Source organism: Nuphar pumila, chromosome 2, assembly GCF_984573655.1.
Source record: "Nuphar pumila chromosome 2, dmNupPumi1.hap1.1, whole genome shotgun sequence".
Classification (NCBI taxonomy): Eukaryota; Viridiplantae; Streptophyta; class Magnoliopsida; order Nymphaeales; family Nymphaeaceae; genus Nuphar; species Nuphar pumila.
Window position 1 is genome coordinate 1,425,897 of NC_143250.1, and position 14,078 is coordinate 1,439,974.

The 14,078-nt window shown below is 36.8% G+C and overlaps 1 protein-coding gene across 2 annotated transcripts in view; it reads left to right on the top strand.

Annotated features, from left to right (window-relative positions):
• LOC149844407 (pentatricopeptide repeat-containing protein At4g04790, mitochondrial-like) overlaps positions 1-14,078 on the top strand; it is a 55,765-nt gene that overhangs the window by 10,659 nt on the left and 31,028 nt on the right. For both annotated transcript variants that reach the window (XM_089994416.1, XM_089994420.1), the window contains exons 5-6: positions 8,085-8,192; positions 11,927-12,040. In XM_089994416.1, coding sequence (XP_089850542.1) covers positions 8,085-8,192; positions 11,927-12,040 — 222 coding nt within the window. The remainder of the gene's footprint in view (positions 1-8,084; positions 8,193-11,926; positions 12,041-14,078) is intronic.

Sequence of the window (14,078 nt, forward strand, 5' to 3'; positions counted from 1 at the left end):
GAAAAGGGCAATCAAATGATTACTTAAAACTCAAGATAATGTAACTGTTTCAAAATCAGTCCAGAAGAGGACTCACTATAACAAAACTCGGATCTGTCTTTTTTTATCACGAGAATACTCAAATTATCAACACAATATTTATGAATCAAGCCAAAGCACAACTAATCAACGTTTGTGCATATCCAAGATATCGGATCACGTGAACAAGGGCCAGATCACGTTGATTAACTGAGTTTTCAGATTAATCAACGATGAATATTCAGATAAAGGAATGGGAAAACAGATTCAACAAAAAGAGAAGAAAGGAAAGCACGAGCGACAATTCAAGAGATATTGATTAATTGTATTTTCAGATTAATCAGCAATAAAGAATGAGAAAACAAATTTTAGAGAAGGAAGAAGAAATCGTGTTTTCAGATGAAGGAAGAAAGAGGAAATCACGAGTTTCAATATAGGGTTTCAGATGAAAAACACGACAGTGCTTTAAAAAAGAAACTGGATGAGAAGAAGAGATCATGGTTTGAGAGAGAATACGATAACCCAGATTGGGAAGAGGGAAAGTTTCCTGGCTGAAATTAGATGATCTCTAAGGTCATACCTTTTTGGAATCAACACCAAGCCCTAGGTCCAACCACACTCTGATACCATGTTAGAACATCAGTTTCCTCCTGGGCTGATCTGCAAAAGAGAGAAAGATGAGAAGAAAAAGGTAGAAAGAAGATGAGACGCTGAGTCGATTTTACTGCACACAGGCTGACGATATTTTTCAATGTGTTATCGTAGCCTGGTTTAATGTATTTAGGCATTAGGTATTAGGTTACAACTTAACAAGTTACAAATTACATGCGTTCCCCAGTAAACACGTCAATGGGATTTCCCAGTTTGGGTCTAGCATACGACACTTAATAAGGTGAGCACCTGTAGCAATACACAATTGCATTTTACTAAAAGCTAAAACTTGTACTCTCTCTCTCCTCTCTCTTTGGGTCATTAACAGGTTTGACCTCCTTGATTCACATCATCGTCCATATTGCTAGTTTGGACCAAAAACCCAACCAGTTTGAACTTTGTGGGAACCAATGATTTCAGGATGTTTGGGCCAAGAATGATGCCTATTTGCTGGAATCATGTATTTCAGTTTCTGGGAAAGAAACTCGTTCTGCTCTGGCTCAGCTCTGGCTCAGCTCTGGCTCAATCATGTAACCATATGTGATTTGCTTCTGTCTCTCTTTATTGTTGGATCATTAACAGATTTGACTCCTTGATTCAGATCACAGTCCATATGCTAGTTTGGGGCAAGAACCAAACCTATTTGTGGGAACAATGAGTTCAAGGTGTTTGGGCCAAGAATCAAACTAATATATAGGAACTGTTTGTTTCAGGATATGAGAAAGAAAGTCGGTTCTAATCTGTGCAAGCATATAAGCATATGTAATTTGCTTTTGGCCTGACCTTACACAAACTATTATTCACCACATTTATCCACTCTAATAACCTTATGCAAATCACCACAGGTGATATTTATCATTTCTTTTCAAAATAAGAGGCTTGATGCTTGGTTCCATATTGTCAAGGTCCTACATTCTCAGGCACTTTTTGGTATAGTCAGAGGAAAAAAAGGTCATGTCATGATCTGGGTCTATCTGGATGTGACCCATCTGACCTGTTGATGCCCTTGTTGTGTGTGAATTAATAAAATTCAATAGGAGGACACTTGGTGGAGAGGTAGACAAGGAGAGGAGTTAGTTTGTTTTACAAAAGTTTAATTAAGGAAATTGACAAGGCATCCTGCTTTGCTAGTTAGATATGAATATGCATCAAGTAAAGATTAGAAATAAGTGAATACTAATTGGCTAATTGCACTTTTGAGTGAAAGGTGCAGTATGTCATAAGTTGATGGTAGGATTTTATAAGGGGGCATACTATCTTGATTGATTCATGAATATTGAAGAATGTGTCCTCTTATGTATGATGGCATATGACTTTTGATCTATGTCACATGGGTGCGGGTGCGGGGATGCGACACTTCCAAAAACCCGGGTGCGGGGGTGCGGCCGGGGCAAAAATGTAATTTTATATATATATATATAATTTTGAAGTTTTAATTAACATTGTCATAATATGATTCATCATGCATGCAATATATCAACCTAAATATCAAATTATCAATCAAATAAGTAAAGCAATTACATAAATCGACCTAAATATCAATAAAAAAAGTAAAGTATAAAAGAACTAAATTACATACCAAAGTATATCCTGATGAAGTAATGGATGTTAATAATCTTCTTCTTCATTATCAAATGCATCATTAGAAGGAATACTGGGTTCAGCTAAATCCATGTTTGTTATGTTGAAATCATGTTCTCCCTCGAAGTCACACTCTTCTGGGTTTACATCCCAAAATTTGGATGTTCCTTGTCTGCGTTATAAACCCAATTTGAAAATGATAAATACAATACAAGTATATTTAAATGAAAACTAAGAAATAATCAAATAACTAAGAGAGCAAATTAGTACCTGTATTCATCATTGCTTCGCGAAAGTAATCGAAGATTTGAATGAACATATACTAAATCCTCTGCACGTTTGCTGGTAAGTTTGTTTCTCTTCATATTGTGGATTTGAGAATATGTGCTCCAATTTCTTTCACAACAAGATGAACTAGCAGGCTGCGATAGCAATCTTAATGCAAGACGTTGGAGAAGAGGTGTTTCTGATCCAAATGTTGACCAACATGTGATAGGATCTATATTATCTTCTCTCGCGAATAATGCCGGTCCATATAATCTCGAAGATGAAAATTTTCTAAACTCTTGTGTGACTTGATGTAGAAGATATGCTTATGGAAAAAGTCTTACAACAACAACAACAACAACAACTACGCCTTCATCCCAAAACAATTGGGTCAGCGATATGAACCAAAAAAGAAATTCATTTTGGGTCTTCCACATGAATCCTTTTCCTCCAATCATTTCTATCCAATGCCATGTCCTCGGTGAGGTTCAAAGCATTCATATCTTTTCCTATCATCTCCATCCAAGTCTTCCTAGGCCTACCCCAACCTCTTTTAACTAATATATTTTTCCATTTCTCCAACCTTCTAACTGGAGCATCATTAGGCCTTCGCCGAATATGTCCAAACCACCGTAAACGATTCTCTCTCATCTTATTTTCAATGGGTGCAACACCTACCTTCTTACGTATCTCCTCGTTCCGAATCTTATCTTTTATTGTATTTCCACACATCCATCTAAGCATCCGCATCTCAGCTACACTCATTTTTTGAATATGATGTCTCTTGGCAGCCCAACATTCCGTACCATATAGTAAAGCAGGTCTAATAGTCTTCCTATAAAACTTTCCCTTCAACCGCAATGGCATTCTACGATCGCACAGCACTCCAGTTGCACTTTTCCATTTCATCCACCCAACCTTTATCCTATGATTTACATCTCCATCAATTTCTCCATACTTTTGAATGATGGATCCCAAATATTTGAAATAATCATTCACCGGTATTTCTTGCTCACCAAGCTTCGCTATACTCCCATCACTACTTCGTTGCTTACTAAACCGACATTCCATATATTCAGTCTTACTCTTACTCAACTTAAAACCTCTAGCTTCCAATGTCTGTCTCCATAATTCTAACTTGGCATTAACCCCAACTCTAGACTCATCAATCAAGACAATATCATCAACAAACAACATACACCACGGTGCATTTTCTTGAATTGATCTCGTAAGCTCATCCATCACTATCGTAAATAGGAAAGGGCTTAAAGCAGATTCTTGATGTAACCCAACCGTTATCGGAAAATTGGTTGTCACCCCTCCACAAGTGCGGACATTGGTTACTACTCCTTCATACATATCTTTAATTATACTAATGTACTTGAGAGAAACACCTTTCTTCATCATTGTCCACCAGAGAACGTCCCTAGGTACTCTATCGTATGCCTTCTCTAAATCAATAAAAACCATATGCAAATCTTTGTTCCTCTCTCTATATCTTTCAATAAGTTGTCTAAGAAGATGTATAACTTCCATAGTTGATCTTCCAGGCATAAAACCAAATTGATTCTCCGATATCATGACAACCTTCCTCAACCTAGACTCAATCACTCTCTCCCAAAGTTTCATAGTATGACTCATGAGTTTTATACCACGATAGTTTGTGCAATCTTGTATATCACCCTTATTCTTATATAAAGTCACCAAAGTACTCTTCCTCCACTCATTAGGCATCTTATTTGTTCGCCAAATCAAGTTGAAAAGATTTGTCAACCATTCTAAACCTTTCTCTCCCAAGCATTTCCAAGCCTCGATAGGTATACCATCTGGGCCAACTGCCCTTCTTGATTTCATTTTCTTCAAAGCCTCTGCAATTTCTTTCTTTTGAATCTTGCGCATGAAGTCACGATTTATCTCATGAAAATGAATGGAGAAGTCTCCAAGATCTTGAGCATGACTATCATTGAATAGCTTATCAAAATAATCTTTCCATCTCTCCTTAATCTCCTCATCTTTGACTAAAACCCTTTGCGTTTCATCTTTGATACATCTAACCATACCCAAATCCCTCGATTTCTATCTCTTATCTTTGCAAGCCTATAAATATCCTTCTCGCCTTTTTTGGTATCCAACTTGTCATAAACCTCCTTATATACCTTAGCCCTCGCGTTTCGAACTACTTTTTTAGCTTCCTTCTTTGCTATCATATACTTCTCCAAATTCTCATTATCACGACTCTTACTTAGATTTCTATAACACTCTCTTTTAACCTTAATAGCTAATTTGACATCCTCGTTCCACCATGATGTATCCTTACCTAGTGGTGCACCGCCTTTAGACTCACCCAATACCTCCTTAGCCACTTTTCTCATGCCACCCGCTATCTTATTCCACATTGATTCTGAATCCTCCTCGAGACACCAATCAACTTCCTTAACTACCTGCTCTACAAACATTCCTTGTTTAGCTCCTTTCAGTGCCCACCACTTAATTCTAGGACCTATCCTATGTCTATCCCTTTTGCGGCATTGTCTAATTCTAAGATCTAAAATTAAGATTCTATGTTGTGTAGCTACACTTTCTCCCGGTATAACCTTACAATCGATGCAACAACCCCTATCTCTCTTCTAGAAAAAGTCTTGTCATACACATATTTCTATGTCTTGATAGATCTGGGTCTAAATTTGGAGGGACACAACCAATACCACCAGCCCGCCACTTATTTGCATAATATTTTGGATTAAGAGAATGTGCCATGCAATGCAAAGGAGTGGTTCTCTTATCCCATCTTCTGACTAAAATTGAATGAATATGATTAAAAAAATCTGAATAATCCAATGCAGGATTTTTTTCTTCATGCTTGAAAACTATAGCTTGTATTTTTTCAATCATATTATCCCACATTTCATAAACTCTGTGAAGCATGAGCTCATCCTTATCAACTTCTCTTAACATTTCCCAAATAGGTTGCGTAAATTGAATGAAGTATACCACTCTGTCCCAAAATTCATCATCAAGAATGATTTTTTTAATTTTTTGAGCCTTAATATCATCATCAGCACGATAGAATGTCCAATTTTCATCAGTCACCATGTTAATCAAAGCATTTTTCACTCTTTTAATCCTCTTCATCATTACAATGATGGACGCAAAACGTGTTTCAGCGACCTTCAACAATTTTAAATCAGAATGCCTATTAAATATAGCATTAGCACGATGATGGTTAACAACAAAATTCCTAATGCTTTTGGCATTTCTTTCTAAATCTTCAATCCATGAACATAAAGCATATGCTTGTGAATTTTCTTCTTCTTTGGGGTTGCAGATGCTCTTTAGGGCTAGATTTAAGCTGTGTGCTACACAGGGAGTCCAAAAAATATGAGGGTACTCACTCTCCAAACTCAACGCTGCACTTTTACAAACCGGAGCATTGTCTGTAATGATTTGTACCACTTTCTGATCACCCACTTCTTTTATCACTTCTATAAACAATTCCTTTAAATACTCTGCATTTTTATATTCCCCAGATGCATCAACTGCTTTCAAGAGTATTGGGCCATTAAGCGAACAAACAATAAAATTGATTAATGGACGCCTTTGAATATCTATCCATCCATCAGACACAATAGAAACTCTATTTTGCTCCTATGAATATTTTTTAATCTCTAGCAACCTCTCTACATTTGCCCTCTCTTTTGCAAGAAGTGTGGTTCGTATTTTTTCTGAACTTGGAGGCACATAACTACTCAAATTACAATTTGCCAAGGATGTTACTAAATCCTTCAAATAAGGATTTCTAGCCGCATTAAATGGGAGTGAACCAGAATAAAAATACCTCCCGACTTTTCTATCCAATTCTTCTCTTTCATATGTATTGAATGCTGCTTGTATCGTTCCTCTACCTCCTACATTGACTTTTTTTTTCCAGCATCTTCTTGGTGTCTTGCAAATGGCACACTGACTGCAGAAGAATCGGCCATTGCCTTTCTCTTCTCATATTCTTCTTGTATTTTCTTGTATTGTCTTCGCATTGCCTCATCAACTTTTCTACAAGCTGAAATGCCATGTCCTGGTATCTTCAACAAATAAGCCTTCACTCTTGTGTAAGATCCAACAAAATCTCTCCACCTCCTTCTCCAGTTTTTGCAAGTTTATCTACATGTACTCATAGTGGCCCCACATCATCAATCCCACTGCAATTATCAGCAAAACTAGCAGCAGAACTCACATGTTGGGATGAGGATGACGCAAGTCCTTTCCCTTTATCCGTCATTTTTATCCTGAAAACACAAAAAAAAAATACATTAAAATTTTCAAATCAATTATACTCGACCCTCTCCCCTTGTCGAAAACACAGGGAGAAGGGGGGGCTCAGCCCCTCCCTTGCCGAAAACAGAGGGAGCAGGGGGGAGGGGGGCTCGGCCCCTCCCCTGAAATCAAAGGGAGTAGGGTGGGGGGCTCGGCCCCTCCCCTACCAAAAACAGAGGGAGCAGGGGGGGGGGGGGCTCAGCCCCTCCCCTGCCAACCCAAAAAGAGAGCCAGAGGGGGGAGGGTCTCGGCCCCTCCCCGTTGACCCAAAAAAAGAGCCAGAGGGGGGCGGGGGGGGGGGGGGGGGGGGGGCTCGACCCCTCCTGTGCCGAAAAACGAGGGAGCAGGGGGGGCTCAGCCCCTCCCCTGCCGACCCAACAAGAGACCGAGAGAGGGGGGGGGGGTGCGGGGGGGCTCGGCCCCTCCTGTGCCGAAAAACGAGGGAGCAGGGGGGGGGGGCTCAGCCCCTCCCCTGCCGACCCAACAAGAGACCGAGAGAGGGGGTGGGGGGGGGCTTGGCCCCTTCCCTGTCCACCCAACAAGAGAGCGAGAAGGGAAGGGGGTGCTCGGCCCCTCCCCTGCCGACCCAAGAAGAGAGTGAGAGAGGGTACATACCTACGAAAGGAGAGGAGGAGCTGGGGCGGCGATGGGAGAGAGCTCGAGCTTAGGGGGAGAGGAGAGATAAGGGCAACAATTTTTTTTGCCCTAATCCTCCTTTTCATCGGGGAATTTTTTTTTCTGCCCAAACAGTGGACAAAAATGACCCTGGGTGCGTTGACCGCACCCAGGGTCGTGTTGACCGCACCCGGTGCCGCACCCGCGTCGCGTCGACGCGAGTGCGGCACCTGTTTTGCCAAGTCCCTGTGACATAGCTTTTGATCAGTCATCTTAAGGCAAGGAATCATCTAGGTGAAAAGGTAATGTCTCTGGTTTGTTCAGACTCCGGTCCTCCATTTTGCAGTTCTTCTTGTCAATATGAACTATGTTTTTGGAACTTTGCATTTCTTTTTTCACATGCAATTATTTTTTAGATTTATTTCTTCTTGCATTGCTAGTTTTTTCCTTTTTGTTGATTTGGAGCTGAAAAGTTATTGAGTTTATAACATTACAAGTATTGTTCCTTATGATGAACTCTTGTTAAATGCTTCTGCTGCAATGGTTTTTTGTTTTTTATTCTTTTAACTGCTTGTATCATGCTGTTTCTTAGACATAAAGGAAATATAAATGCCTTCTTATTCTGCTAACATTCTGAATTGAAGGTTGATGAAGTCATTGCAGAATTCAGCAAATTGCATGAAAAGCTTGGAGTGCGACCGTCATCATCATCATATTGCATGCTTGTGACTTACTGCTGTGACTCCCTGAAGGTAGTCAAACCTGTCATTTTTGTAGAATTTGGGAATTTTTGTCAGGCAAAATCTAATGGTGGATCTTTGACCAATTCTGTTTAAGCTAAACTTTTATGATATCTGTTTAGCTAATTTTCACGATATCTGTTTCTTCTGGTTTATTACTTTTTGCAGTGTATGTATGAACATGCATCATGCTTCATATTTCAGTGTTAAAAAATTAATAGGCGTGGGCTAGAATTTTTAGTAATGGGTTTTATGCCTTTAAAAAGGTGATGTTCATGTCGTCCTACTCCTTTTCTTTTCTTCTTTCTTCTTTCCATACTGTGACGTCTCATCACTCCTGCTGATTTTAGTAGATTTTATTTTATTAAAAATGATTGACTTTAAATGCGTACCCTAAATACTGGTGTTTGTAAATGTGTGTGTGTTTTCTCGTTTTAGTTTTCTTCCCATTTCTTGAATCTCACTTTGAAAAATCTCCGGATCTCATTTACTCTTGTATGTTTCGTATGTCAATGTTTATTAAACATATTATTTGTCTATTGTTTATTGTTGATTGATTTTATGTTGTATACATTTTTTTATTAATTTTAGTAGTTTGTTTACATATTTTGTATGTTTTTTAATTTTTTTTTGTTTGGGGCACCGCCTCGTGCCTTTGACAATTAAGCTCTTACTTTTAATATACATGTTGTCGTGTTTTGCTTAGTATACTTAACGAGTTTATCTTTATTTGAAATGTTTACCTAAGCCTTTGAGACATTATTACAAAATTGTTTATATTTTATTTCCAATATGTGTTTGTCTTTTGAACTTTAATGATCAAAATTCTACCATATTCAGAATTTATGTTTCCTTACAAAAACATGTTGTTTTTATGGTTATGCTTGTCTAATCGAGAGATTCTTAAAAAAATGATTTTGAAGTATATTCATTGTGTCTATCTTAATGGCTATTGTATCTTGCTTGAATTGTTGCTAATATTTCTAAAATTTTTAAATTATTGATTAAGGTGCATATCTTACTCGCTTTTAAAATTGTTTAGTTTATAGTATCATTATGTCTTGTTATGGAACTTAACCATCATCTCTCTCTCTCTCTATATATATATATGTACATATTCTTGTTCAAAATATAGTTGTTTTGAAACTATATACATATAATCTATAACTATTTTTTAACTATTGTGTTAAAACATTTCTTTTAAATCTATTTAGTTAGAATATCTTCCTTGTGTAGTTGGAACCTCTGTTTTGTTCTCTATGTAGGTTCTTAAAGATGATATGGGTTGAGAAAGAAACTAAAGGCATTTGGTGAAGATTATCAATGAAGACTTTGATCCTTCCTTTTGTTTTGTATTTTCAAACTTTTGGTAATCCTTAAGTTTGAGGGGGAGTGTTAAAATGTATTGATTTATATATATATATATATATATATATATATATATATATATATATATATATATAGTCATATGTGTGAATATATTTGTATATGAGTGTGTGTGTATATATATATATATATATTATAATTTTAAACTGTTTTTCTTTCATTTGTAATAGGTAATACCTTTTAGGGGCATTATGGTAATTTTGTACATGTAATAGGCTCTGCCTGTTAGGGGAAGAATGGTAATTCTGTTCATGTAATAGGCTCTGCCCTTTAGGGGCAGAATTGACCTCTTTTTTTATTCTGTCCTTTACATTTGTAAACAATGTAAAGACAGTTTTGTCGTTTAGTCAATATAGCTGTTGAGAATCTCTAACAGTTATATTCAGTTTTATCTTTTAGTGAATATAATTGTTGGAAATCTCCATCAACTATATTTTTAGCTGTTGGAGCCTTTCCCAACAGCTATATGGGTCCTCTTGGCCCTCTTGTTTGTATATAAATAAGGACCTCTTGTCTCATTAAGATGTAATGCTTTTCCAAAGCATTCTACTCAATAAAACTTATATTTTTTATGCTTTTGTGTCATTGTTTTGACTCTTTGAAGGCTTGTATATGTACTTTGTGCTTGTGTATTGCCTTAGTGTTTTTGTATTGTTCTTTATTGGACTTAATAGTGTTTGAGCAGTTTGTATTTGTTTTTCTGCATATTTCATTACAGGGTAAACATGCTAACCATTAGGATGTATTTTGCAACATGTATGTGCCATGGGGCACACACTTAAGCACAATGGAAAGTGTCAAGGCGATACATGTTACTAAACCATATAAGGGGCCATGGTTGAATGTTAGTGTTGTTTATGTTAAACAGGTCAATAGCCTGAATCATTGCAGGAGGGGCAAAGGTTTCTGCTTATGGTATACACCCTTGCAACATAGTGGTGTTGAGCGTGAGTGCACCCTAAACCCTTAAAGATCAGAAGCACTAACGGAATAGCTTCAAAAGCAGCCTGCCGTAGTCCCTAAGAAGGATTGAGGAATGTCAAATCATCCATCTCAAATGAATTGTAAAGCTGCTTCTTTGCTTATCTAACTCGCTTTCTCATCTTGAATAAAAGAAAGGGAAGTACATGTAAAAGAAAGTAATAATGTAAGCTAGTAAACCTAGAAGAGAAACACGAGAAATTTGGTCATAAATAATCTTATGGGTGTCTAAAAAATGTAAAAAGAGAAAATGATCCTCAGAACTACTTTGAGGCTGGAGATAGTTACATATGGTGGATCTATAAATGACATTGAAAAGTGGAAGAAAATTGAATTCAAAATATATCGAATGTTTAGAGCTGGTCTGCAAAAAAAAAATTGAACGGTGAAAGAAAATTGATTGAAAAATATCTGACATGTGATTGACAAAAAACTACCAAAAACAATAAAGCAAGGACTATTTGTTGAGAACTTGAGTTCTCTTGATGCCTGAGGGATTTGAATTCTTGTATGAGGCCCCTGACCTTATTATGCACATTCCTTATCCCGAGAAAAAAGGAACTTGAGGAATGTCCATGCAACAGAAGGAAAATGTAAAAAGAATGAGAATGCAACGGAAGAATAAATTAAAAGAGAATGAGAACTATGATTTTCATGATGCTTCTTTATTTTTGGTTTGGTGATGTTAGGAAATGCTGTATCCATGTGCCTTTTAGATGTTCAAGAACCAGAGTGCCAGAAGTATAAGCCATGATTACCTGGTTTGCTACTGTGGTCAGTCAGGAGACTCAGGACTTTCTACCCAGCATCATAGTTTGTAGGTTTTTATCAAATTTGTTTTCCATATTGATTTTCTATATCTATTGAATTTCGTAACTGTGACCCTGAATGCATGTGAAATGGTGCTAAACAAGATTGTAGCTTTGGAACACATACATTTTTGCATGCCACATTTGGTTACTCACAACTGTTGCATCTACAGATGTCCACAAACAGTAGACACCTTCAAAACGCCACATAATGAAGCTTAGGGTTGGTGAAATCGTTCTTTGTTTTGTGCATTCATGATGAGGTCATAAAAGTGTCTATTTTAAAAACTATATGTCCCTAACAAGAGGAGGCTACATATGCACTCTTACAGTATGAAAAACCCAAGATGCACATATCCATGAAATGATATTTGCATTTACAGAGTTGTTTTAATATTAGTGTAATTTGCTAATATGTTATATTTTTTTTTGAAATTCTTGGTGTATCAAACTTTTTCCCTAGTTCTCCTTGTGTTTTGACTTCTAATTCCTTCTTTCTAACACTCTATCTTCCAACCACTCAGAAAAAAGAGGGATTTTGGAGAGTTCTCATTATTTTTTCACTAACAGGTGCAAGCTGCCCTTGATGTTGTGGAGAAAATCTGTTCATCAGGATTATCCTTATCTATTGAAACCCTGCACCCTCTTTTTCGTGCCTGTGAGCAGACCTGTGACTTTGATCTGGTAGTTTCCATCTTTTCAATTTTCATTGATTGTCTTGTATTTTTGTCTTTGCTTTTTTTTTTTAAAGCATATACATTAACTTGTTTTCTATTTATGATATCTTGAACATGTTCATACAATCCTATGTCACCTGGGTACGGGTGCAGGTACGGGTACGGAGAGTACTACATGGCAATTCCAAAAAATGTGGGTACGGGGACACGGTTAAATATATACTGAAAAATATATATTATATATCTAAAATATATACAATATATCTAAAATATATTATATATATATAAAATATATACTGAAAATATATATTTTTATATCTAAAATATATACTGAAAATATATATTATATATCTAAAATATATTATATGTCTAAAATATATATTATATATTAAAAATATAATATATAATATAATATACATGCGAAATGCCGTGTCCGGTACCCATACCGGCACCCAAAGTGCCGTGTCGCGGTATCTTAGATACAATCTATTTTACTTTGTTCTTTGTTGGCATGGATGGCAATCTACATGTCTTTTTCCTTGATAAATAAGACCTAGATTTTCTTTTGTTTCTAGACTTGTTTTTGCTGTAAATAATGTCACCCCAAGTTCGTAGGCTTGTGTGCAGAATTGACCAAGCTTACTACCATATTTATTGATTATGTTTTTCCAGAGTCAGACTATTTTTTCATGCCTTCGTTTAGTCTTGGTTTACTTGCTTTGCCAAGGTGGGAATCAAAAGCAGGAAGCAATACGAGAATCAGAATTGGGAAGTGAGGAGTGAGAAGAAAGCAATATGGGGAATCATTTAGGGGACAATAAATGAAATCGTGTGAATTACTGTTAAATTAGTGAAGGTAAACAGAAAACTTTTAACAAATGATTGTCAAGTTAATAACTATATCATTCTATTGAAAAACCTCTAGATCACTTAAGAGAATAACACACAGATATACATTCAACAAAAGTACAAAATATTCAAAAGTAACACCTTTTTTCTCCATGAAGGATGGGTGAAACCACCCCAGAGGGGTGTAAACCCGGGAACATCCCTCGACCCCAGGGAGCCACTGGCTTTGGCTTATGCAAGGGGGATAACGCCGGTGGGAATGGAACCCCAACTGCCTGTATGACAGCTGAAGCCAGTTCCAACTATGTTAACCCCTCGGGTCATTCAAAAGTAACGACTTATTAAACTTACTTTGGAAAACAAACATAGAAATAATAAAGGAACACAAAATTCTATCATCCAGTGTCATACTTGTATCATCATCATTTTACAAAAAAAAGCTAACATTCAAATAGTGTCAGGACTGTGAATAGGATACCCATGATCAGGAATTGTGACCCTTCCTCTTCACACTCCCTAGGAATCATGATTCCTACTTACTCTAGGTTCTTCTGGTAACTATGTGGACACCTCTATGATATATATCTTTTTATTACCCTGGGAAACATGATTAATTTCATGGCTACATGAACATGTCCATAACATGTGTTCCAAGAGGACATCGTTGCAATATTAGGAGTGCACTGTATGTTGCCGCTGAGCCAACAATAATCTTTATCTAGATGGAATCATATGGTCTGCTAACCTTGTTGGTACTCCAATTGCTTGCTCATGTTTGAAAGCAATTTCTAGTGTATTTTCAATTCCTTAAACTTGTAATGTCACATGAAAGTGGTTTATCGCTGTGCCTTAATAGTAATTTTTCAAAGACCTTTTAGTTTTTATCAGTACAAACAAAATTCTGGTATTAAACTGGTCTTTTTCGCAGAACCGGTTATCACCATCAATTAAAGGTTCTGCTATTTAATTGGTGGACTTACAGGTCTTTGTGTAATATTTGCTTTTAGAGCAGTTCAATATTTTCATAGAGGATGGGGGGTTATCTTCTTCCAAGAAACTTAATGTGCGTATTTTAGTATTTCTTGTGACCTAGATAATCCTGGAGAGCTGGGACATTCAGGATTTTGAATTCTGAAAATTATTTTATTGTTCAAAGAATCATCGGTAGGCATGTATTGATATCTATGTCATAGGGT